Here is a 27,930-nt window from a genome sequence, read left to right as displayed (position 1 = left end):
ATCCCTTTCTTCCCCTACCGATCATCCTAGTTCTTATGTTCCATAGATGAGAGAAAACATATGATAGTTGTCTTTCTCTGCTTGACTTATTTCACTTAGCATTATCTCCTCCAGTGCCGTCCATGTTGCAGCAAATGTTGAGAATTCGTTCTTTCTGATAGCTGAGTAATATTCCATTGTATATATGGACCACAACTTCTTTTTTTTTTTTTTAATGATTTTTTATTATATTATGTTAGTCACCATACAGTACATCCCCGGTTTCCGATGTAAGGCTCGATGATTCATTAGTTGTGTATAACACCCAGTGCACCATGCAATACGTGCCCTCCTTACTACCCATCACTGGTCTATCCCATTCCCCCACCCCCCTCCCCTCTGAAGTCCTCAGTTTGTTTCTCATAGTCCATAGTCTCTCATGTTTCATTCCCCCTTCTGATTACCCCCCCTTTCTTTATCCCTTTCTTCCCCTACCGATCATCCTAGTTCTTATGTTCCATAGATGAGAGAAATCATATGATAGTTGTCTTTCTCTGCTTGACTTATTTCACTTAGCATTATCTCCTCCAGTGCTGTCCATGTTGTAGCAAATGTTGAGAACTCGTTCTTTCTGATAGCTGAGTAATATTCCATTGTATATATGGACCACAACTTCTTAATCCAGTCATCTGTTGCAGGGCATCTCGGCTCCTTCCACGATTTAGCTATTGTGGACATTGCTGCTATGAACATTGGGGTGCATATGGCCCTTCTCTTCACTACGTCTGTATCTTTGGGGTAAATACCCAGTAGTGCAATGGCTGGATCATAGGGTAGCTCAATTTTTAACTTTTTAAGGGACCTCCACACTGTTTTCCAGAGTGGCTGTACCAACTTGCATTCCCACCAACAATGTAGGAGGGATCCCCTTTCTCCACATCCTCTCCAACAATTGTTGTTTCTTGCCTTGTCTATTTTTGCCATTCTAACTGGCGTAAGGTGGACCACAACTTCTTAATCCAGTCATCTGTTGAAGGGCATCTCGGCTCCTTCCACGATTTAGCTATTGTGGACAATGCTGCTATGAACATTGGGGTGCATATGGCCCTTCTCTTCACTACGTCTGTATCTTTGGGGTAAACACCCAGTAGTGCAATGGCTGGATCATAGGTAGCTCAATTTTTAACTTTTTAAGGGACCTCCACACTGTTTTCCAGAGTGGCTGTACCAACTTGCATTCCCACCAACAATGTAGGAGGGATCCCCTTTCTCCACATCCTCTCCAACAATTGTTGTTTCTTGCCTTGGCCTGACACAATATTTAGCACGGAGTATCGCATACATGCCCATCTGTGGGAAGTCTGAATGAGAAGTAGAGTGTTTAGGCAGGGCAACTTTGATCAAGTCTGAAAAATACTTACATAATAGCATATACCAAGAAATTATTTGATTTGAATTCTCCCTGAACATTGATTAATGTTTTATTATGTTAATTAGCCAATTTAAAACAAGTTCTGTTTCTACAGATTAGATTTTGTAATACAGGGGGAACATAGTAACTTGCTATTTTTTAGGTGAGAGGAAAGGGCTGTGATATTTGTTCTGAATAAAAGCTGAATGAGCTCTTAGTACTTACTGCTTCATCTGCAGAAAGGTACAAGTTAGAAGCATTTGGTTGAGAGTGCAGAACTGATAATCATTATGATGATGGAATCTTCATTTATGCTACATCCTACAGCACTATCTGTGTAATACTACTAAGCCACGGGTATACTTTTCCTCATAATAATGAAACAAATATTGAAACACATGAAGCACCTTGACTAAAAATGCAGGTCTGCCAAGGGTCCGGGCTGGTGTCTTGTTTGTTCATTTGTTTATACTTTTATTCTTTCATTCATGTATGCGCCAAAACTTTGTCAGAATTGTGCTCCTTGCTGAAGATATAAATGAGAATAAAACAGCATCCTTCCCCTCAATAAGTTTATAATATCAAAGAGGAAATAAGTAAATTATATGAATAAATATTTATAACAGAGTGATAAGAACTTCACCAGGGTACTACACCCAGGAGCATTTAATTCTGTTTCAGTGATGAGTAGATGTTGAGAAGGGCTTCACACAGGAGATGGTGCCTGAGATATCTGGTGGAATATAAGTCAGCATTTCCTAGGTAGGAATAATGAAAGCCTTTCTAAATGGAGAAAATTACATGTGTAAAGCCACAGAAGAATGAGAACACAGCAATGTGGGCTCGTTGAGAGTAGAAGTTTCAGCTGAACAGGGTTATCTGTCCCCAGGATGGTGTGATTTTCTTTTTCCTGTTGTCTTCAGCATCCTTTTCATATACAAGTAGAAGAATCATTCACGTTTGTGGTTTTGTGATGTTGGCTCAGTAGAAAAAACAAAAAACAAAACAAAACAAATCCAAAAACAACAAGGTACCCGGGGCGTGGGTGGTGGTGGTTGCAGTGATACTCTGCAGGGTTTAGGCTGGATAAGGAAAGAAGAGAAGGTTAAAGGCATGGTCTGATAGATTGGAATAAATAAGAAGGGTCAGATGAGTTTGGGCTATGATGAAGTCAGGGAAGGAAAGTATGGGAGTCAGGAAATGACAGCTGGAAGGATGGGAGGTTCTGAACCCCGGATTGGACTTTGAAGGTTAAGTGTTCTTTCAATCACATTGTGGGTTGCTTCCCTGATTAGATAACTAAGGTAGCAAATGAATTTGTCTAGCAATAAATTAACTGCCAAATAACTGTCAAGAAGTGCTATATAGGTCCACTTTTATGTGCTTTTGATTCTGAGTGTTACATATTTTATAAAATTATCTCCCTTTTGAGTACCATAACCCCTTAAAAAAAAGACTTTTTAAAGAGTAGTAGGTTCACAGCAAAATTGAAAGGAAATTACAGAGATTGCTCATACACTCCCTGCCCCTGCATCTGCCATTATCAACTTCCCACATCAGAGTAGTACATTTGTTACAATTGATGAACTTGCATTGACACATCATAATCACCCAAAGTCCACAGTTTACATTAGGATTTACTCTTGGTTTTATACATTCTGTGGTTCTGGACTAACCTATCATGGCATGTATCCATCATTATAGTACCATACAGAGTCTTTATTTGCACTACCCTAAAAAGCCTCTGCACTCTGCCTATTCATCTCTCCCTTGCATCCTCCCAATCCCTAGAAAACCACTGATCTTTTTATTGTCTCCATAGTTTTGCCATTTCCAAAATGTCTTATAATTGGAATCATCCAGTAAGTAGCCTTTTCAGATTGGCTTCTTTAACTTAGCAATATGCATTTAAGGTTCCTCCATGTCTTTTTCATAGCTCAATAGCTCACTTCTTTTTTTTTTTTTTTTTAAGATTTTATGTATTTATTTGAGAGAGAGAGAGCGCACAAGTGGGGGGAAGGGCAGAGGGAGACACAGACTTCCCACTGAGCAGAGAGCCCAATGCAGAGCTTGATCCCAGGACCATGGGATCATGACCTGAGCCGAAGGCAGATGCTTAACCAACCAAGCCACCCAAGCATCTTGACAGCCCATTTCTTTTTAGCCCTGAATTATATTACATAGTCTGGATATACATAAACAACTTCTGACAGTCAAAAGATATCCTTGCCATAATTGTGTCTGCATCAGAAGATACATGTATAGGTATGTAAAGCTTTAATAGCATTTTTCTAATATGCCATTAAGTAATGATGCTAATTATGATTTGGTGCCCCCCCCCCCCCGCCTTTTTCCCCAAGTCAAATAAGAATGGCCTTCCTCTCTTATTTGGAAATTCTGTGATTCTGGAATATTGTTGTAAAGAGAGCCCAGTAAAGAAAAGGTAATGCAATAGTCGATGTTAGTCATCATTTAATTGAAGGTTTTCTAAGTAAGAAAGAATAAGATTTTTAAAATTCTGTCATTCTTACCAATCTTATTTACTGTCTTAATCTGTTTTGGCTAATCACCCAAAGAAGCTCCTGAATTCGTGAATTTTTGTTATTGTTATGGAAAGAAAAAATACAGTATTGTGTGGAAACAATGTTAATGTATAAATAATTTTTTACTAGGAATTACTTGAATATCAAGGCAGCAAGCATTTGCTACATATTCTTATATCTTGTATTGGGAAAATAAAAATTGTAAATTTTTAGGAAATCTTCATGTATATATTCCATTACTATTTTTTCACTAAAATAGAATTTAACCTAAATTTATCATTATCTGTCTCTGAAATTATTGCCATTCTTTTATTAACCTAATTTCCTAAGCATATTGGCGTGTGGGTGTAGGATTTTTTTACAAATCCATCATGTAACTGTCAAGATTTAGTCCTTGACTGTGTGTTTTATTGCCAATGCACCACCTACTGGTAAGTCAATGAATAAATGACCTCTCAGATTTAACAGACCTTCTGTCTAGTCCAGCACGGTGTAATAGAACTTTCTAGAATGATAGAAATGTTGTATATCTGTGCTGCTCCATGTGTATGTGGCACTTTAGCACTTGAAATATGGCTAATGCTCCTAAAGGAACTTGTTTTGAAATTTGATCTAGTTTTAGATAATTATATTTTAAATTTAAATAGACATCTAGAAGGGTGCCTGGGTGGCTCAGTCAGCTAAGTGTGATTTTGGCTTAGGTCATGATCTCAGGGTCGTGTGGAACCTACTTAAGATTCTCTCTCTCCCTCTCTCGTTGCCCCCCCCCCGAAAAAAAAAAGTAAAAATAAAAATAAATAGACATGTGGCTAGTGGCTACCTTATTAGACAGCACAACTCTAGTCTTTTCCAGAGAAAAAAGAAAAGCAGAAATATCAAGAGCAGAAGTCTTAGGAAACTTATTGCAGCTGCCATGTAGATTAACCACTATCATAATTCATTGGAATTATTGCCATTCAGGAATAATTCTGCTTTGGAAAAGTTGTAGCCAGTTCTTCATATTTCCATTGATGAGATATCATTTGGAAATATGCATTTGATTCCAAATCTTTGGGATTTCAGTGGCCTTTGCATCTTTCTCCAGGCAGTTGTTTTTGTTTGGTTGATTGGTTGGCTTTTAGTTTTCATCCTTTGCTCTTTGGAAGGAATCCCTGGCCATTTTTATGTGAGCTTTCTAGTAGGCATGGAAAAGCTTTAAAAATGTTAAAATGTATTCCATTAACATTTCCACTCATTGAGAATTAAGGAAAAGTTAAATGAGCAAACACATCTGTCTTTTGTAAATCATTCTTAGTGAAATTCTGTTACTCTTTTTGTGCAAGCTTCATGTTTAAAAGTTGGTTACCACCAGATCTAGCTGGAGTTACCTCCCTAATCAGAAGCGGAAGTAATGCATTTTCAAACAATGTCAGTATGTTTTAAATACACTGATTGAGCTAAATCACTAGGTACACATCTTTTGGGATAGGACATGGCTACTAATTACAATGCTCAGCAGGCTCAATGATGGTCATTATGTAGCTTTTTTGAAGTTAGATTTTCTGTAGTAAACACAGATAGAAGAGTCAAAGATCCTGTAAAATATGTTTTACAATCTGTACAATTCAATAGAAATTACATTTGGTAATTAAAGACTAATTATTTCCCTGTTTCTCGTGTAGCATTGCTTGATGTCAGATCATTCAACATATTATCCACAATGGAAAAAAAGTCTTTGGGAACAGTTATAAATCTGTTCTGTTCTGTTTTCAAAAATATGAATCAATTAAGTGGTTCAGCTGAATGTAGGTTTTTAACTATCCCCAAAACAAGGGTATTTAGATTTTATTTTAAGAACTGAAGTAGGGGCGCCTGGGTGGCTCAGTTGTTAAGCGTCTTCCTTCGGTTCAGGGCGTGATCCCAGCGTTATGGGATCGAGCCCCACATCGGGCTCCGCCTCTGGGAGCCTGCTTCTTCCTCTCCCACTCCCCCTGCTTGTGTTCCCTCTCTCGCTGGCTGTCTCTCTCTCTGTCAAATAAACAAATAAAATCTTTAAAAAAAAAAAAAAGAACTGAAGTAAAAAAAAAAAAAAAGAAACTTTATACTAAAAACTACTTAATGGAATATCTTCTCTTCAGGGTCTTAGTTCCTCATTACACGAAATTATCACTAGGAACGTTTAGGACCTTGGGAATCTTCCATCATAGGGATCAATTGACAGCCCTGAAATACTTTTTTTCCAAAATGTAAATCAATGCCTTTTTAAACAACAACAGTTAGCAATTGGTTGCTCCACTAGGTTACTTTTGGACACATACCCTTTTGGGGGAGGCTAAGAAAAGCTTCTAAAACTTTATAACCCTATTTCTTTTGAACACCGAAAGTTACCGAGCTAAAAATCCTTTCTTGCCTGATTCTGTTAATCTCATTGCTTTCTGCAGTAGTGAAAGCACTAGACCAGGAGTCAGGGTACTTGGGATCTATTTTAAGGAATCATGCCTGGCCTCTTTCTCTCTTTCACTCTTTGTGCTCCTTCCCCCGGACCACGCAAACACAGTGTATCAGTTTTTAAAATTGATTTCCAATGCCCTTTCTGTTTATGGACGTATTGGAACATATTTTCTATGGTTTGACGCTAGAATCAGTGGATGCTTGGGAATGCTGATTGGGATCAGTGTGAATGAGCTAATGTGAAATATAGAGTTCAGATGGAATTATCCTAGATATAGTGATATGTTAGGTCTGTGTGCCTTCCACTTTCCCTATGCGTGGTTAGTTTAGTTCTTCCCTGTGTCTCAAATTGCTCCGTTTATTTCCACTGGGAACACCCTCACCCATCTCGAATGTCACATGCCTAAACTATTAAAATCCTCTTTTTGTGGACTTCTTTCCTTTCAGTTTTGTTCCCTCACTTTAATCCATATTATAACCAGGCGAATTTTCCCTAAATATTGGTTTAAATGTCCATGCATTCAGAACCTTTGTGTTGTTTCCTAATTACCCCAGAAAAAAATTTACAAACCTCAGCCCTCCACAAACTGACTCCTCCATAATACTTTTAACACTTTATCTTTGACCTTTTCCCTCATAAAACAGCGTATGGTGAAAAAAAAAATGTTTCCTTTCAATATAGGGATACTATTTAAGGCAACATATTTATATGTCTTTTCCTTTATTCCTATTTCTTTAATATGGGGGGCTAAATATTTGAACTTGTTATTAAGGCTTCACCTCTAATTATGAATTGAAAGTAGAGAAACTGTCAGATTTACTATTTCCTGCCATAAAATATTACGGATGCTGCCAAATTTTATATGTCAGAGCATTATCAGGCAGATGATTTTTAGTGTCTATATATGAGTTTTGAATTTTCTTGGTATTGAAGTTCTCGAAAGGATGTTCTTCATTCTCCAGAACTGATTTTCTGGTGGCCGCTGAATGTTTCCTCTGCCAGGCTCCACGTCCATTATACTTTCAGTGGATTCCTGTTTTCTACTGCTTTGACCCTAGCCTCTGCTCCACTACTTCCCTCTTTCCATCATTCGCCCAGTTCCACTTCCCATTGCTTGAGTCACAGAGGCATCGCAACTACCTTCAAATTACATCATTCTCATTCTGGTTCTATGACCTGGTTCATAGAGCTGTTTTGTACTTTAATGTTTCCTATCTAAATCCTAACTGTGATGTGAATTCCCTTTCATAAATCACCTTCTTTCTCCCATCCAAGTACTAACGAGGCCCGACCCTGCTTAGCTTCTGAGCTCAGATGAGATCAGGTATGTTCAGGGTGGTCTGGCTGTACACTAAATCACCTTCTTTCTGAATATTGGTTGGTCTCTTTGTTCTGGCTTCTGTAGAACTTCTTTTTTTTTTTTTTATGCCACACAGTTTTGCACTTAATCACCATCAATTCCATGTGTCTAGTTTTTCCCCAGTATTATTACTGAGGTACTTCTTGACTCCCTCCTTTTTATCCATAGTGCCTTGCACTAAAGGAAAAACACAATTGCACCCAAGAGGAGTGTGTTCTTAGTTGCTGAATGGACCTCAAAGTAATAGTAACACTATAGGGAAGATTTGGGTCACTAACCTTATGTTTCATGTTTCCATGTTAACTTCAGTGGCTTATTTGGGTCACATCAACAATTTTATTTATTTATTTTTTTGGAGAGAGAGAGCCTTCGCACGTGAGCAGGGCAGGGGGAGCAGAAGGAGAGGGAGAGAGAGAATCCTAAGCAGGCTCCATGCTCAGTGCTGAGCTGTACATGGGACTTGATCCCAGGACCCTGAGGTCATGACCTGAGCCCAAATCAAGAGTTGGATGCTTAACCGACTGAGCCACCCAGATGCCCCAACAATTTTAGATTTAATTATATGAGAACTTTCTTTTCTAGGTGCAGCACATGCCAGCATATTATTGCTTACATTTAAAATCAGATTTTATAACAGTCTGATAATTATCTTATGAAAAATTTATAGAGATATTTTTTAAAGTATTGTTTACCCTAATTAAAAATTATATCATGGGTGAGTTTGGCAAAATTTTTTGAAATAAGCTAAAGTAATATATCAATTTTAAGGTGATAGTGGCTACCAAATTTCCAAATTCTTGTACTGGCCAGACTTAGGAGGAGAAGTTAGGATAAGTGGGGTTTCAGAGGGAAGGGGGGTGGGGCAATGGGATAGGCTGGTGATGGGTAGTAAGGAGGGCACGTATTGCATGGTGCGCTGGGTGTTATACGCAAGTAATGAATCATGGAACTTTACATCAAAAGCTAGGGATGTACTGTATGGCGACTAACATAATAAAAAATTATTTAAAAAAAAAGGATAAGTGGGGTGGTATTTATTACACAGTATGAGTTTAAAGTTTTGTTTAACACATGCTATCTTCCTGTTTATCTGGGACAAGAAACAAATCTATTGATTTCATTGCTCCTCCTTTATGAGGAGGACTTTTAAAGCTGAAGATGAATATGAATGGCCTAGTTAAATATTTTAACATATTCCATGTATAACTGACACTTCCTCTGCAATTGTGTGCTGCCACATGGAAATCAAAGGGCCAGACAAGGGTTCCTTTTCTTTGCCATGTTATGTCTGTATGAACATTAGAAGTACTAATTTTTTTTCTATGGTGTCAGGAAAGGGTGGATGTCTGTCACTAATTAGTTCACGTCACCAGGGAGAGTATTGCAGTAAAAAAGGAAATATTTTTCAAGATGATTGATGAAGTTAAGTCCCTAATGACCAGAATTACTTCACTAAGTATGAAATTGATATTATCTTAACCATATGCTCATTACATCATCACAACTACTTTTTAACAAGTGCCAGGTGACATAGGTATTAGCATGTTTTTTTTAATCGGTCAAATGTGAAAAAAAATTAATTTATTTTTATTGAAATTTCTGATAAATTTTGAGTATCTAGAAACCTCTCAAGTTTCAGAAGAATCAAATAAGATATATTTAGTATTCTTTATTAGTAGGATGTGTAATCTAAATAAGCAAGTATGAGAATTGTGATCAAGTTTCATTTGTAAATGCCCAGATAATACCTACATACACACTTATTTTAAATACTGTAGTGCTTATTTTACCATCCTTTGTCATACTTTACCATATAATGGAATACTGATAATAGCAAAAATTACATAGTGCCTACTATACACCAGGAATCATTCTAAGTGTTTTATGTATGTTAATTTAGCTACTCTGCAATAACCTGGTGAGTTATCATCCCTATTAAGGTATAGACCAGACACCATGGATTATTTAACCATTTTAAGGCTTATTAAGTGCTTTCTCTGTAAAATGGCAGTGCCACTTCATAGAGTTAGATACCTAGCATATAACAAGCACTCAATAATTTTGCCCACCTTCCTATTTCAAGAACTGACTACCAGAATGAGATTTAGTTCCTAATTGTACATGATTTCATTTTGTATACAATAATCTGTGAGTTCTTTGTGGTTATAAAGTGTCTGAAAATCATAGGTACTCAATAAATGTTGTGTGAAAGGATGAAAACACAAAGAAATTTGCCAAGTACTATAAATATAAGAGTGGTAAAAAATATTTTAAATTGTTGTTTTGGTAATTCAAAACATTACCATTATCTGATTAATTTATCGATGATAATTAAATCATCTTGAAGAGAAAGTCCTTTAGGTCTTTTTGACAGTGTCCTACCAGAGGCATAATAGCAACAAATCAGACCCAGCTGACAACCAACAGAAAATATGCCTTGTGAATATGAAAATGACATTGGAGATTTGCAAGAGTTAGGCAAGATTTTATCTTCTACAGTCTTTGCAGACAGAGCAGTGGCTGTTTACATGGCCACTAGAATTCATTTTGCCAGCCTTACCATTCATAGTGTGTCAAGACACCCAAGTTTTAAAATAGTGTTTTTTTATTTTTAGTATCATAATCTATGTGTAACTCTTTAAATCACTGGTGAGAAATTATAAAAATATATTTTGCTGTTGTTATGATTAAAATATGAAGAATGAATTAATGCCTTAATACTAATGAAGTGCCGTGTTTCCATTGCTTTGGCTAATGAAAAGCAAGTGGTTATTTATGATGATGTTGATGGTTGATGATGGTGGTGGTGATAATGGTGATGATGGTGATAATAAGGGTGATGGTTGTGATGGTGAAATGAGATTAAAAACCAACCAAGAATGGATTACTTCTCCCCAAAACCTAAAATTTGACTTTAGACTTTGATGGAGTTGAACTAAGGTTTTTAAACTTGTTCTTGTTCAATTAAAACCATTTTTTCAAAACAAAAGGAGCTTTTTTCTAGGAAATTAAAAATTCTAACCATTGAGATAATTATAGTGAGGTCTATTGCATCCTTATTTAACCTAATCAGGTGAAGCCTGAATCATTCTGACCATCTTTATTCAACTGTTATTTGGCAGAAATCTAATTTTGCTTCCATATTTGTTCATGTCCTTTCTGATTTTCTTATTGTCAGCGGAAATATTCTTTCCAGAACAATGGCAGATTTCTCACCTTCTGTGAGATGATGTCATCCCATCTGTGTGTATGCACACAGACTGATTTCATGACCCTGAGCAGCACCCTATATCCAGGCTTTATTTGAGAAATGACCTCTTAACTCTCTGCATCCTGGTTTGAGTAACTGACATTTATTTTTACATTGATACATAAACTACCGAGCCTACCAGTGGAATTCTTGCTGGGCACGATGCCAGGCCAGTTCAGTCCGACTTCATTGGAAGGTACCATGTTTAGACAAAAAAATCCCAAGAACTGCTGAATCTTTGCAGCAATCCTAGGTCAAAATGATCTAGACATAAGAAACATTTTATTTTTAGAGAGTGGGACTGAATAAATGTGGGTATTCAATAAATTCCAAAGAGAAAAAGCGTTCCTTTTTTCCTCATCCCTTGAAGATTATCTGCACCACTCCCACAGCATATGTAGTCCTCTGGCATTTCAGAATTGATGGACTCCAGATGCAATCACAGTTTGAACTTGTTGTCCATGGCCAGTCTGCCCTTGACCCCCTACATTTCTGTAGCCCTATGTTCACCAAGAAGAATCCATGGAATAATGAGACTATCAACCAAGTCCACAGGCAGGAAAACCCTTTAAACATTAACTTCAAAGACAATCATAATTTGAAAAACACAATGTAAACAGGAAAAAAGGGGAGGTGATCGTAAGCTGCTAGCAATTAGGCACTAATTAGTTTTGTTCAGTTGTGTAGCTGCCCAGTCCAGCAGTACCACTTGTATCTCCTTCAAATGTGTCAGGATTCCTCAGACTAATTTTTCATAGGGAAATTAAGCCACAATTTGCAGACTAACATAGTAAAGATATATCATAAATATATACAAATCTAACTAACTGAATTCCTGGATTTCATTTATATTAAAAACCCAGTTAGATGGAATGTTGATACTATGTCTGTTTGGCTCATCATTGTATCCCTACAGGTTAGCACTGAGCCTGGAACATCATCATTGTGCAAAAGCACATGTTATTAAATTTATTTATTTTTGTTAATCTATTTCAAACACTGTGGAAGTGAATTTATTTTCATTTCTTTTTGAGTGGGAAATATTTACACTAAGAAAATTATTTCTTTGATGGTACTTTCTTTGAGGATTTATTCTTACTCTGTAGTAATCTAGATGTAAAATGTGGAATTGATAAGACCAGATATATCAACATTCCAGTTACCCCAAGGAATTTTTGTATCCTTTTTGACAATAACTTCCTGATTTAATATTTCATTTTCAAAAGTCTATTTTTTTTGCCATAGAAGTGGAATGCATGCAATAGGAATTTTGAATAATTGATATTTCCTGTTGTGTCCTGTGAATCCACGGGCTGAGACAAATGATCAATATAGCAATACCTTGAGTGGTATCAGGCATAAAAATTCTTAGAGCCAAGTTACAGTTTAGGAATGGACTATATTCCATCAATAGTTTTAAGTGTCTATTATTTACAAGTCACTGTATAACATGCAAGGGATGTTAAGTACTGTAGGAAATAATGGAATGTGGAATAATGTGAAAGACATTGTCTTTACCTCAACAGATTTATAATCTAAGAAAGAAAGAAAGAAAGAAAGAAAGAAAGAAAGAAAGAAAGAAAGAGAAAGAAAGAAAGAAAGAAAAAGAAAGAAAGAGCAGTTCAAACAAAGCAGGAAGCAGTCAGGACAAGTTGCGGCTCCACACCTGTGTTCACTATATAGAGAGATGAAAAAGGCTCTATCTAGAGACTTTTCCAGAAAACAGGTTTATACAGAAGTTCCAGTTTAGCAGACAGAAGCCAATGGTCAGTTGGTGGGAGCAAAGTAGGAAAGGGTCACCTGGTAACCAGGGGAGCACAGAAACATGACATTGGAGTCAAATTCATTTTACTCTCAAAGAGGAGTTACTTCCCTTGCTTTAAAATTCCTTTGGATCCAAAGAAAACCAAAGCTGGTGGCATCACAATTCCAGACTTCAAGCTCTATTAGAAAGCTGTGGTCATCAAGACAGTATGGTACTGGCACAAAAACAGACACATAGACCAGTGGAACAGAATAGAGAACTCAGAAATGGACCCTCAACTCTATGGTCAATTAATCTTCAACAAAGCAGGAAAGAATATCCAATGGAAAAAAGACAGTCGCTTCAACAAATAGTGTTGGGAGAATTGGACAGCCACATGCAGAAGGATGAAAGTGGACCATCTTCTTACACCATACACAAAAATAGTCTCAAAATGGATGAAAGGCCTAAATGTGAGACGGGAATCCATCAAAATCCTAGAGAAGAAGAAAGGCAGCAACCTCTGTGATCTCAGCTGCAGTGACTTCTTGCTAGACACGTCTCCAAAGGCAAGGGAAACAAAGGCAAAAATGAACTATTGGGACTTCATCGAGATAAAAATATTTTGCACAGCAAAGGAAACAGTCAACAGAACCAAAAGACAACCGACAGAGTGGGAGAAGATATTTGCAAATGACATATCTGATAAAGGGCTAGTATCCAAAATCTATAAAGAACTTATCAAATTCAACACCCAAAGAACAAATAATCCAATCAAGAAATGGGCAGAAGACATGAACAGATGTTTCTCCAAAGAAGACATACCAATGGCCAACAGACACATGAAAAAATGCTCCACATCACTTGACATCAGGAAAATACAAATCAAAACCACAATGAGATACCACCTGACACCAGTCAGAATGGCTAAAATTAACAAGTCAGGAAATGACAGATGTTGGCGAGGATACAGAGAAAGGGGAACCCTCCTACACTGTTGGTGGGAATGCAAGCTGCTGCAGCCACTCTGGAATGCAGTATGGAGGTTCCTCAAAAAGTTGAAAGTAGAGCTACCCTATGACCCAGCAATTGCACTACTGGGTATTTACCCCAATGATACAAATGTGGTGATCTGAAGGGGCACCTGCACCCCAATGTTTATAGCAGCAATGTCCATAATAGCCAAACTATGGAAAAAGCTCACATGTCCATCAACGGATGGATAAATGTACACACACACACACACACACACACACACACACAGAGACTGGAATATTACTTAGATGGATAGAGAAGATGTGGTATATATATACAATGGAATATTACTCAGCCATCAAAAAATGAAATCTTGCCATTTGCAGCAACATGGATAGAACTAGACAGCATGATGCTATGTGAAATAAGTCAATCAGAAAAAGACAACTATCATATAATATCACTCATATGTGGAATTGAAGAAACAAAACAGGGGAGCATAGGGGAAGGGAAGGAAAAATAAAACAAGATGAAATCATAGAGAAAAAACCAGAAGAAACTCTTAATCATAGGAAATAAACTGAGGGTTGCTGGAGGGGACTGGGGTGGGGAATGGGGTAACTGGGTGATGGACATTAAGAAGGGCACAGGATGTAATGAGCACTGGGTGTTATACAAGACTGATGAATCACTGAACTCTACCTCTGAAACTAATAATATACTATATGCAATTAATTGAATTTAAGTTAAAATAAATAAATAAAAACAAAATGCTAATAAATAAATAAATAAATAAATAAATAAATAAAATTCCTTTGGTTCCTTCCCTGTACTGATTGGGCTAGATCCCTGATAAGGGTCATCTAAAGAGCTCTTTCTGGGCCAGAGTCTGGGAGGGGACTTGAGGCCAGCACAATTGGGTCTACCAGGGTGCTGCTGCAGGTATGTGGTCCTAGTGCTGCCCTGGCCATGGAGCTCTTGCCATGACTGACCACCGTGCTACTGCTCATACAGCTGAGCTGCATGGCCAAGTTCTAAGCCAAGATCACCTTGTACTGAGTGCTCTGCTTCATTCTCCACTACGGCCTATTGCAGCAGAACACTCAGATGGTGGAGAACATGAATATCGTCGGTTGGTTTGTCCAGTTCTTCAAGTCCATATAGGGCCTTCACTTTGAGACAGAGGGCCACCAGAAGCTGGAAATGAGCCATCCTTGTGTCATCATTTCTAACCACCAACATGTCCTGAACATGATGGGCCACTTGGAGGCTCTCTGCAAGTGCTATGTGTAGGTCACCAAGCAGGGTTCTCTTCATGGGGCCTATAGACCTGATCTTGTGTCTCAGGGACATCTTTATCAACTGGCAGTGCTCCAGGACAAACCATGACTGGATGTCTGACATGGGCCAGCACATGGTAAGGAAGAACCTCAAAATGTGGATCTACCCTGAGCACATGCAGAAGGACAATGGGGACCTGCTACCTTTAAGGAAAGATGCCTTTTACCTGGCAGTTCAAGTCTAGGTGCCCATCATTTCTGTGGTGTATCCCACCTTCTTCTCTTTCTATGACCCCAAAAGGGAGCTCTTCCTCTTAGGAACATTCAAGGTGGAGATGCTGGATGCCATCTGGTGGCCTCACCATGACTGATGTCCTCAGGCTGTGAGGACCACCTTCTTCCACATGTCCAAGATGCCCCAGGAGAATGGAGTTACTGCAAGGACAGTCTAGTAATCAAGGCCATGGGGCAGAGCAGGACTGGGGGGCTGGATGTCTGGGAGGCAGGACCTGGCTAGAGAATGGGCAAAGGAATCCCCTTTTCCCATTCCCCTGCCCCAGCTGCCAAATATCACTGTGTCTTGCTTCTGTAGCTCCCTTGGCTTTCATTCAGGTCCTTCCTGGCACTGGCCTCAGATCCAGTCCCCTGATGTCCCCCAGAGTAGAGTTAGCCAGACCCTTCGCAAGCCCTGAGGGCAGAGCCTCATCCACTCTCATCCGTCCAGGTTCTGGAAGTAGGAGTAGACCTGGGGCTCAGATGGGCTGACAGGGCTGGCCTGAGCTGCAAGGTCTCAGGGCAAATGGCCAGAAGTAAGGCCTTCCCCCTGAACTTGCAGGGTAGAGGCAGGCTCTAGGGTCCCAGCCGCAGACTGCATCAGGCTCTCATGGAAAAGAGGGGCTCTGGAGGGACCAAGACTCCCAGTCTTGTGCAACCTGGGCCATAGGGAGCTGGAGAGCAGAGTCTGCAACTCCTCTCAGCTTTGGGGAAGAAATCTGAACCCTACTGCACCTTTGTTGTCACTTTTTATAAACAAACTCTTGGAAGTACAAAATAAAATAAAAGTAATGGTGTGGTGGGAAACCTACAAATCTGCTAACACAGAAAGCTCCTAACATCAAGTTAAATTGCCGTTTCACTATCTATGTTTCTTTCTATTTGCAGAACAACCCAAAGTCACCGTGATGCCTAAGAATCAGTCATTCACAGGAGGATCTGAGGTCTCCATCAGGTGTTCTGCAACAGGGTATCCCAAACCAAAGATCACCTGGACCATTAACGATATGTTTATCATGGGTTCACACAGGTACTGGGTTTGTATCATGTTCTTTGTTTTTACTGAGTGAGGTGTCGATGAAAAACCAATTAAAAGTTGGACGAAACTAATATGACTAAATCCCTAACGTTAAGGGAGCTTTGACCAAAATCCACAACTTTAGATTTTCTAAATAGGCCAGGACATGGCCATAAAATAATAAATGATGAATTGATAGAGTTTGATGTTCTTCAGTCTTGAATTTAATTGCTGGGCCTAAGAGCTTCATAATACTTTGTGTCACAAACATGACACCATAACACTTGGTTTACCTTGAATAATTGAAAGGAGGATAATAAACTTTCTGTGGGGTAAAGTAACGTGTCATTTTCACTAATCTATAAAATATGGTCCTGGGATCAGGAGAGAGAAGAGGCAAAGGACAGAACAGTAGCTCTCATTAAAATGTGTGCAGACATTCTTTGGAATTCCTATTCACTTTTGCTGTACTACATTGAGATGTGTTTTATCTGCTGGATGACTTCAAAACACAGTGAATCCTTTCATGCGCAAAGAGTGCAACGAACATGTGGAACACGAACAAGGAAGTTTCCAGCTATTGAACTTCCAGTGCTCTGGGTTTTGAGGAGGAGGAAGGCTTAACTATGAGCCAGATTCTCTTCCTAAACTCATCACTGACTTGCTGTGTGACAGGACGTATTGCTTCTCTCAGGTTTGCATTTTGAGGAACCATTTAGCATAGCAATTGACACAGAGTGTGACTGCCTGGTTGCAATTTCTACTTCTTCCATTTACTAACTGCAAGTTATATAATCCCTTTGCTTATCCATACAACAGAGGTAATAATAGTATCTAACTCATTGGGTTGTTATGAGGATTTAAAACATTATATAAAATTTCTGGAGCAGTCCCTGGCACAGAGTAAGTACTAGATACATGGGATCTATTATTATTATTACTACTGCTACTATTATTATTACTCCTACTACTATTACTATTATTACTAATGCTACTACTACTACTATATTTCTGTTTATAAAATGACAACATTAATAATTTCTACAACCAGCACCAAAAATATAAGTCTAAAATGTTTGAAGATATTTGTAAGGAAGATGCTATAGTTTCTTCATACTATTATTAGGGTATTTTCAATTTTGTTTTCTTTTCATCCATAGGTATAGGATGACCTCAGAAGGTACCTTATTTATCAAAAATGCAGTTCCCAAAGATGCAGGGATCTATGGTTGCCTGGCAAGTAATTCAGCTGGAACAGACAAACAGACTTCTACCCTCAGATACATTGGCAAGTATAATCAGTTTAAAAGGCAGTGAAAACAGGATGAGTATCATATCAAGCAATTTAAAAGTACTTTTCCGAAAATTAATATTAGGAATGAATTTACCCAGTCTTATAATTTATTATTAATTTCATACATTGATTAAAGGAAATACTGTAACTAATTTAAGTTAAAAGTTCAGGGAGTAGGGGCCCCTGGGTGGCACAGCAGTTAAGCGTCTGCCTTCGGCTCAGGGCGTGATCCCGGCGTTCTGGGATCGAGCCCCACATCAGGCTCCTCTGCTGTGAGCCTGCTTCTTCCTCTCCCACTCCCCCTGTTTGTGTTCCCTTTCTCGCTGGCTATCTCTGTCTCTGTCAAATAAATAAATAAAATCTTAAAAAAAAAAAAAAAAGTTCAGGGAGTAGATAGCTTCATTAGTCAACAGAAGTCCAGGAGGCTTACAGATTGTGGTAGAGTCCCAGATGGTCCACAGAGTTCTATCCTTCCATGGTTTTTCTGTTGTTTGCACTATTTTGCTGACATATTAATAAATTTTATATCCTTTCTAGTTTACCTCAACTTCCATTTTATATTTTTTCACTCATATTCAAAACTTTGTAATATTTCTATTATGATTAAATATTTATAACATTTCTGTCATTTATCCTATCTACATATTATTTTCACTTTTCATCTTTAGTTTTTCCCTTCCAAACATAAACATTTATTGAAGATGTATTTCTTGATAATTATTCTATAATATTCCATAATATAATGATTATCATATATTCTAATATATGACTGTAATCTACTATATTTTAATATAATCATATATTCTGATATAATAGAACATTCCTTTTAATTTGTTTTTTAAAACAAATAAAGGACAAGGGTATTACATGCTCAATATTAGTTTGTAAATTGTGAATAATTAATGGTTAGCAATCTACCCTGCCATTCCTAGTAAGGTAGTGAAACTGGCAGTGGAAGAGAGGAAGAAAGCTAAAATAAAAATTGAGAATTGTAGTTGGTGTGTACATATGAGGGGGGTAGCAAAAGTGTCATAAATATTGAATCTGAAAGCCTGAAAAGAAGTGGAAAGAAGTGGTCTCATTGACAGAAATGAGAAGGGCACATGGCGAGTAAGTTTGGAAGACTGAAGAGGAAATAGGCAGTGGGAATGCAGAAAGAGGGGTGGAAACAGATTCTGAATTGTAGAAAAGCATTTTGGTTCATTCACAAGCCAAAAGAGTTGACCCACTTATTTACCTTATTAATCACCCAGAGTATCTAAAAATACTCCAGATTGTGGAATATAAAATAAAAAATATATGTTATGAAGTCCTTACTTTTTGAGAGCTTGCATAATGGAAGTGGCTATACATAAAGAATTATAAGACAGCAGACAGACAAGTACCACAGTGAGGGTTGGCAGAGAGGAAGATTAATTCTGACTGGGGAATTTGTAAAGATTTCTCAAAGGAGACAGGATTTCAGCTCAGTCTGGAGGAATGAGTGGGATTTGAAGAGCTGGGGCAAAGGGCATTTCAGGCCGAGGAAACCGCTTTTGCAAAAGAAGGAAGATAGGAGAGAGTAGGGGCTGTCTTGGATTACCAGTTTAGCTTTGTAGCTTGTGATAAGGAAAGGAAATGTTGTGGAGGGTAAGTTAAAAAAGAAAGATCTTCACCAGTTTATGATTTTTGAAAGCCAAACTAGAGAATTGTGAAATAAAATCACCAGAGGTTTTCTAACAGAGGATTAACATGATCTTTGAGAAGTTAACTCTTAGGTTTGTTTAAAACTACCTCAATTCAAATTAGAAAGTCCTAACATGCCCAGTTCAGAGAAAAACATATAAGTGAATGAAAGCATTAAGCAAGGGAGGAAAGAAACTCAGAGAATCTTTGTATTTAGCATCAAAGGGAAAAAGAGAATGGAGACTCTACTTTTTATAGATACAACTTTTACTCTTAGACTGCACCTGTCTCTGTAGTTAAACATGAATATTCTTTTAAAAAAAATATTTTATTTATTTATTTAACAGAGATAGAAACAGCCAGCGAGAGAGGGAACACAAGCAGGGGAGTGGGAGAGGAAGAAGCAGGCTTATAGCAGAGGATCCTGATGTGGGGCTCGATCCCGTAATGCCGGGATCACGCCCTGAGCTAAAGGCAGACGCTTAATGACTGTGCCACCCTGGTGCCCCTAAACATGAATATTCTTAAAATCACGTAGATAATGCTATAACAAATTCAGCTGTAATTATATTGTCCTCAAGTCTTAATCTAGCCAAGTCAGTCTTATCATCATAGCTCTTTTGATATTTTTATTACTATCAGTCTTCTCTGTGTTCCTTTAGTATTCCTTGTTATTTCTATAAGATGTGTTCAGATTTCTAAGATTTTTCTTTCTTTAAGTATCTTTTTCTCATAAAGACCTTTCAGTTAATTTCCTAAATTTTTTTACTCTTTTATCAAAATTATTTTTGCATAATATATATTTGGCCTTAATAAATGATCTTTTCATCACACACATCTTACACTTGCATTGTAAGAGTCTCTTTCTGTTTATAAACATTGAAAAAGCCACAAGCGCATGAATTCTGGTGGATTTTGTTAAACTGATTCATTTAGTGTAATCATAAACAAGGTGCATGTTGCATTGGGCCAGGCATTAACCATTTGCATGTTTGTTTTTTTCAGAAGCCCCAAAATTGATCGTAGTTCAGAGTGAGTTCTTGGTTGCTCTTGGGGACACAACAGTTATGGAATGTAAAACCTCTGGTATTCCGCCGCCTCAAGTTAAATGGTTCAAAGGTACATTTCTTAAGTATGTTCATGTCTGGTTCACTTAGTTTTGTTTTCTCTTTTAATACGATGATTTGTTAAAATTTTGTTTTGGTGTGTGACTTAGCAGCCCCATAAAATGTGTTTATGATCTCACTGGAGACAATAGTTCAAAATTCTGAACTCTGAATTTCAGGATTTGACATCTGGTGTGGATTATAGGACCATGAAAATCAAAGCAGGAAAAGTTCGCCTTTGCTAATCCAGCTGAACATTCTCTTTGTTAGTTTAGGATTGTTTCCTGTAGAAAATTGTCCAAGAATACTCTGTTAATGTTTAAAATGGCCTTCCTCATTTTGGTTCACTTTTCTTAGAGATAAAGGCTGTCACTATTAGAAAGTTTTCTAGATCCCCAAGGACACTTTCTATAAAGTCATGAAAAAAGACATAACATTAAAACTTACAGGTAAATGAAAGGCAAATGTGTTGTGTGGTTGGCTTCATCATGCATAGTAGATGCTTGTATCAAGCATGGAGATTATCTGCCTGCATTTGTAACATAAAGATTACACCTTTGTGATTCTATAATAAAATAACAGTAATTACTGTGCTTTGTCTTAGTGAGAATACACTTGAGTCCTGGTCCAGGCTCAGATGCTGACAGTAGATATCTGTGTAAAACATCCCGCTTCTGTTTCTGTCTCAGTTCTTCCAATCTATGAGCAAGAAAAATTCCCGCAAACACTCTAAAAGGGAGGTTGCTAGGATTATTGAGATGCTGTTTGCAAAATACTTTTTAATCTTCGGATGAAAAATGCTAAACAGTACAAAGAACTATTGTTATGATTCTGTTTGTTAAATCACAGACATCCCCATGGCAACAGGTTGATGTCATAATCACAAAATTATGAATTCACCTCGGGTTCAAACTCTTGGGGAACATGAGGTGAAAAAGAAAGGCTTTATGTAGAAAACAAACACTTTTAAATAATACAAATCAAAAACAGGAAAGCTAGGAGATAATGCCATTTTCATGGTTTTCCATGTTAAATGATTTTGAGTCTTCATGTTTTCTGTGATAAGAAAAGTGTTTCTGAATTTGCTTTTTAATTAGGTTTATTTCAGGTAACATAAATTAATTTTACTTATTTAAAACACTTAAATCTTTGAATTACAAATGAAATAGATAATCAGTGTCAAACTCACATCATAAATAAATCCAGAAAAAAATGTGTTATAGAAGCAGTATTTCTCTTTTTTTAGAAAGTCAGTAGTTTATGTTGAAAATAAAAATTTTAGAAAGTAATATAACCTGCTGATTTCTCTGCCTGTAGATTGCAGAGTCACACAGAAATTCTTTTATTTTCTGAAATTGAGGCTGCTTTTCTGAATTAAATGTAGTCTTCATGTTGGCCTGGGTTCCATAATGGCTTGGAAGTTAAGGAGGAGTTAGGGAGCCATGTAGCCACCATATGGAAGATTCTAGAATTGACTACCTATTAGTTCTCTCAAACATAGATGTTGCAATTCAACAGGCCCAGTAAATAATATTCCATTTCTCTGTCCAAGTTATGAAGCAACAGAGCTAGAATGTAGGCATTAAACACCTACAGATGGTATTGGAGGACATGCTCCAATGTTCATCAACAATATGCAGAACAGTCATAAACCCCACAGTCAGGCCAACCTACCATCCTACCTATCCCAGGCAAGCAATTTATTGCATATGCAGAGTCTGGATCATCAAGAACAAAACTAGAGGATAATTTCTTCTACGTGCAGATTGGCTCCCGAAAGAAAGGGGGAAGAGGCAGCTGGGCTTTCCTTTTCCACCTCTGCTAAGGATGAGACAATAGGAAGGTTATGAAAATTCTACCCATGGAAACCAAGGGGTGAAGAAGAGACCTCACCTTAACCAGAAGAATAACTTTTTCCTCATACCCCCCTTTTTTTTTTTTTTAGCAATTCTGACTGAATGAAGTAGGCGGTGATTGATATGATTATAAGAACACATGGAATCTATATTCTTAACAAATGTTTAAGTGTACAATACAGTATTGTTAACTATAGGCATTTTATTGCACAGCAGATCTCTAGAACTTATTCATCTTGTGAATTTAAACAACAGTTCCTCATTTCCTTTGCTCCAAACCCCAGGCAGCCACTATCCATTAATAAATTGTATTCCATTCAGACCATCAGAGAAAAGGAATTCCAGAAGTACAAATACCCATCAAAATTTTGGATTTTTCACTTTTAGAAATAAGCAACATACAGTGGGTTCAAAAAAGAATCAAGGACACTATTAAAAGGTTGCATAAAGGATATTTCTGGTAAAACAAGAAATTGGATTTTTAAATTTAGATTGGTGTTTCTTAAAATGTAGTTAGGAATCCCTGGCGGTTCCCCATAATTCTTTTCATGGAATCAAGGAGATCAAAATTATTTTCCTAATTATACTAAGATATTATTTGTCTTTTTCACATTCATTGTCTCATGAGTGTATAGTGGAATTTTTGGAGGCTACATAATGCAGAACCAAAGATGAGCACTCAGCTGTCTCCTATTAAGCTAGACATTCTAGAAATTTGCAAAAATGTGAAACACCACTCTTCTCACTACATTTCTCTTGTTTTTGGAAATACAATTATTTTCTCATAAAATATGTTCATTATGTTAAAATGTCATGAATTTGTTATAAAATAAATGCATACATTTAAAATTTTTTCAGTTTCATTTCTAAAATGCTAAATACAAATAAATATAGTTTATATAAACAAAACCTCATTTAAGTCTCCATAATTTCTAAGAGTATAAAAGGGTCTTGAGACAAACATTTTTGTGAACCACTAATTACCATCAGCTATTTGAAAGGATCATGCCAGGGATAATGATCTCTCTGTTTGTTCATCTTACATCCACAGAGACCAGAATTGAATTTAAACTAAAGCATAAAGAGAACCTTCTTCCGTGGTTATGATTGTTAAATCCTAGCATAGATTGTCAGGAAAGTCTGTATATTTTACTATTTATACCATTCTTTTTATCTTATCTAATATTAAAACTAAGTAATCCCTATTTCATTTCCATCTCAAAGTTGTATACTTCTCTATGGCTTCTCAGTAATTTGATGACTAATTTTTCAGTAGAAATGAAGAAAGGAGAGATTATCAAAATGTGATCAGAATGCAAACTTGACGAAACCAGTGTTTTCCAATTTATATTTTGTTTCATTACTGCTATTCTTTAAACATTTTTATTTTGAAAAAAGCTACTAGCTAAAAGTCTTGATTTTTATCCTCTTGTGTCCTTTGACATACACAAAAGAAATAGGAGAGAAATAAATTCCAAAATTCTAAATGCATTTTAGTCCAAACATTCTAATACTTGATGAACAGCTAGGTCACATCGCATTCTCCCTTAGTGGGAGGAAAGTTTATGTCAACATCATCTGCTTTTATTTATGAAAATTTCCCAGAGGCACATAGACACAGCTTTGGTTGCTTCTCTTATTCTCGCGTGGTATGTAGTAGCAAGCTTAAAAGGATGATTTGGGTTTTAAATATTGGAATACTGAAAAATACTTTATTTTTGGCACTGACGGTTGCTAATGTAATTTTTTTGTTGTTTTGTTTTCAAATTTATGGCTCCTTTGACCCCTTCTGCTCCCAAAATTATAAAAACGAAAAGAGAATTGTCTGTTTGTTGCCCTGAGTCTGTTGATTGGTGATTTTTATAGTTTGCTAGAGAATTACTATGTCTGGAGTTCTCTCTCTGTTTCTTTCTTTCTTTCTTTTTTTTTTTGTGAGAAGCTAAGAGAATTACTACTGTGGTCTTCAGGGCACATGGCTAGGCTAATATGTGACATTTTGGAGAGCAATTTTTTTAAGACTTGACATCTGGGCATGCTATGAACCCCTGAGAGCAGTGGCCTTCAAACCTCCAGGAAGATTTTAGGACCCCACAAAAAGCTTGATATCACCCTTTACAAAAAAGCTATGGACAGCAAGCATTAAACATCCGGTACTGGTTGTGTTTTTTTTTTTTTTTTTTATGAAATTGGTCATCCTGGTTAGTTTCATTCTTAAGAGAGGCGTCACTCTGAAGGAGGAGAAACAAAGGAGAGTTATGAAGCTTACCTTACAGATTAGTTGAGGCATTGCCTGTCTTCAGAGAGAAATGGTTCTCAGGGGTTTTGAGGTGCTTCAGGGACACACCGCATACAAAGGTAACTCAGACATCACTAATTTTTCGCTGGTACCATTCTAGCCTCACACTGAGGTCATAGTTTCATCCTCCACACATTTATTCCTTGCCTGCCTCTTCCAGAAGCTCATAACTTCAACTTAAAGGATTTGAATGAGTAATACAGATTTAGTAGAGGTATCTTGGGAGATTTATATAAGACAGTTCTCTCTGGCCATTGTAAGAAATTTCTCTTCCATTTTTCCTCTTCTACCAGCAAGCTCTTCCCTACCCTGTCTGGATAGCTGTGATTGCTTCTTCACCAGACATCCTCAGAAGCCTCTCAGGTAGCCTATACCTCTCCCAAGATACCATCTAACTTATAGCATTCAGCAAATCAAAACACTGGTCATTGCCCAAACTAAGAACACCATAGTCTCCTAAACACTTCCTGGATAACTGAAATTCATCCTGTCATAGAGGGTAGAAACCTTTTTCCAACTTTCGTCTTCCCATTCTCTTCTTACCTAACACAGCCACTGTGGCAGCTGCCATCCTTTCCCAGCCCCCCGGTGCATCTTTGAAGAGTTCATTCTTATTTAAGTACATGTACAGTAGAAAATATTTGGGGCCAGATTTTTGGCTCTAGGTCAGCTCATAGAATTATACAGACTAATAAATCAGCTTAGTGCCAAGAAACACTTCATTCTTTCTTTGCATAAACATTGTTTAAGTGTCTATGTTGTATTTTAAAAACTTCACAGTCCTGTTTTCTTCAGCAGTTTTGAAATCAAACCAATACCAAAGTAAACTATGTAAATACTTTAGTGTTTAATGTTCTCCTTTTGTTTTGACCTAGGGGATCTTGAGCTGAGGCCCTCAACATTCCTCATTATTGACCCTCTCTTGGGGCTTTTGAAGATTCAAGAAACTCAAGACCTGGATGCTGGTGATTATATGTGTGTAGCTGTCAATGATGCTGGAAGAGCTGCGGGCAAGATAACTCTGGATGTTGGCTGTAAGCATCCCAGCTCTGATAGACACGTTTGTGTTTTCCAAGCTAAGAACTCTGAAATGATTGAATATAAATATTTGTCAGAATGGACAAATTAGAGTTAGCATTTCAGATGATTAATATAATAATGGTAGTAAGTATTTACCAAGTGCTTTCTATGTGCCATGCAGTGTGTAAGAACTTCTGTATGCATTATCCCATTAAACCCTCATAGCAATCCTAAGAGGAAGATATTATAATTGTCTGCATTAGATAGATAAGGAAATGGAGGTATAACAAAGCTAAGTAACTTGACCAGGATCACAGATCTATGAGGGGACCAAGCGTGAATATTTGAACCCAAGTTATCTGACGTCAGAGACTGTAGGCTTCATTGGTATATCATCTGTCACCAAACATTTTCCTAATGGGAGTTGGATGACACAGAATTCCTAAGTATTAACATCTGGAGGCCAGAAATTAAACTTTGGCCCTAGACCATAATTTGGAGATGTTGATGATAGCAAAGGTAGCAGATTCTGCTTTTGCTTTTACAAAAAAAAAATTTGCTAGCAATGACTCCTCAGTGTATAAAATAAAGTACTAACTACAAATAAATGTCAGTCACAAAGTGAAGGATACAGTGTGTGCATTACAACTATCGTCAGATTACTCAAGAAGTTTGGTTCGCCCTTCTTCTTTGTCTCTCCATCTCATGTTTCTTGAAAAAAAAATTATTTTTCTACACAGTGTGGTAACACATGAAATAAAACAGAGCTTGCTTTGTATGAAAAGGAATCTGGCAGCTTAATTTTAACAGATAATTCAAACGTTTACATCAGTTAAACTTATAAAATATGACATTTTGTTAAATTGCATTTTCATTTATGTATGATGATTTTCATGCCTCAGCTGTTTTTTTTTTTTTAAACAAAAGTCAGGAACTATAAAGAAAATGCGTATTTTTTTGGAATAAAGTAATACGAAACATTTTAGTTCTCTTAATTCTTTAAATGAATATAAAGGCCCTCTAAGTTTAATATTTTGTTTCGTATAAACTAATTTTTTCCCTCCTGGGATCTTTTTTGATCCCCTTGCCCCTGGGCTGTCTGAACACTGCATTCTTGGTGATTATGCCCTTGGGGTAGAATCAACAAAACTGGAAATGGCCACAAAGACCACAGTAGAATCTGACTAGGGCACAGCAAAATGTGTTTGACCATGACTAAACTCTGAGGTTATTAAGAGAAGTGCCTTGGAAATAAGATTGGAATCTTTGGGTGGAGGACACCTGAATCTACCGGCAGAGTTAAAACACAAGGAAACATTTTAGAAAAGTAAGGCCCAAATGAAGAGGATCACTTGATACAGAATTCTTGTTTCTAAGAAATATACAAGTACAGTGTTTCAAATTCCCAACATTTTCTAGCTCTGCTTCTCCCTCTTTCCTGCCCAGATAATTTACCCAACATTCTTCTAGAAGTTGTCTCGCTCTAGAGGAAGAATGAATTAGCCTGAGTAATTGTTCCCAGTAAAAGCGGAATGACACCTTCACCCCTCTCCAAGACTGTAGAAAATCTAAACAGCACACACATTTCTTCACTTATTTACTGCCTTCTCGATAATCTTTTTAGCTTCTGGACTTTTGACTAGTGAAAAACCATGTAAAGGTTAGGGCTGTCTGTCGTGGAATGACCTGCATTGGAATAGGAAACGTCCTAACAAATGTTTTGTATTTATCCTTCATTTCTTGAACTGAATTTTGTTTTATTGTCACTCCTATTCAAGATCTTCACTCTCTATGACCTTTTCTAAAACAACGGCTCTCTCAACTTTTATCCCAGTCATCGTGCTGATGGAGCCATTAACATAAACTCAGTTGTTTCCTTACTGTAACCTTGATCATTAAGTTGCCAAATAACTTAATACTAACATTAGTGCCATGCATGCATCTGTTAATGCCTTAACGATCTCCTTATTCACCATTAGAATTCTGAGTACCTTAACTCACAGTTTGGTTAGACCTTGTCTGTCCACATAAAACTATGGTTATACATCCCAGCAGATACAGGGTGTAACTTCCAAGGCCCGTGCAAATCACAGTTGCAGTGCTGGTTGTGGTTGTCACTATTAGGTTTAAAAGCAAACAAGCAAAAAAACCAAAATTTTCCTCAGAATTTATGTAACGGTTAAGGGAATAGGCTTTGGAGAGAGACTGGGTCTGCCTGACTTTTAATAGTACCTTCCTGATAAGTTGGTTGTAAAGATGAAATGAGACATCATCACCCACCCAGTAGCATTCAGCATGTCAGTGGTTCCTGCTGTCCCTCCGAAGCTGCTTAATGGCACATGTATCAAATACATGAACTTCACAAATTGAATTGTCATTTTGATTCTTTGAGTCCTGAAAAATCATATCAAAATGCATATATAATAATG

At 37.2% G+C, this 27,930-nt stretch overlaps 1 protein-coding gene across 5 annotated transcripts in view; it reads left to right on the top strand.

The window, feature by feature from the left end:
- Positions 1–27,930, top strand: part of HMCN1 (hemicentin 1) — a 467,709-nt gene that overhangs the window by 205,633 nt on the left and 234,146 nt on the right. For all 5 annotated transcript variants that reach the window (XM_026509232.4, XM_044387879.3, XM_044387878.3 and 2 more), the window contains exons 12-15: positions 16,135–16,276; positions 17,425–17,552; positions 20,229–20,342; positions 25,357–25,515. In XM_026509232.4, the coding sequence (XP_026365017.3) occupies positions 16,135–16,276; positions 17,425–17,552; positions 20,229–20,342; positions 25,357–25,515 (543 nt within the window). The remainder of the gene's footprint in view (positions 1–16,134; positions 16,277–17,424; positions 17,553–20,228; positions 20,343–25,356; positions 25,516–27,930) is intronic.

Source organism: Ursus arctos, unplaced genomic scaffold (assembly GCF_023065955.2).
Source record: "Ursus arctos isolate Adak ecotype North America unplaced genomic scaffold, UrsArc2.0 scaffold_2, whole genome shotgun sequence".
NCBI classification, from domain to species: domain Eukaryota; kingdom Metazoa; phylum Chordata; class Mammalia; order Carnivora; family Ursidae; genus Ursus; species Ursus arctos.
The sequence above is the reverse complement of the archived record's forward strand: the minus strand, read 5'-3'. Positions and strand labels throughout refer to the sequence as shown.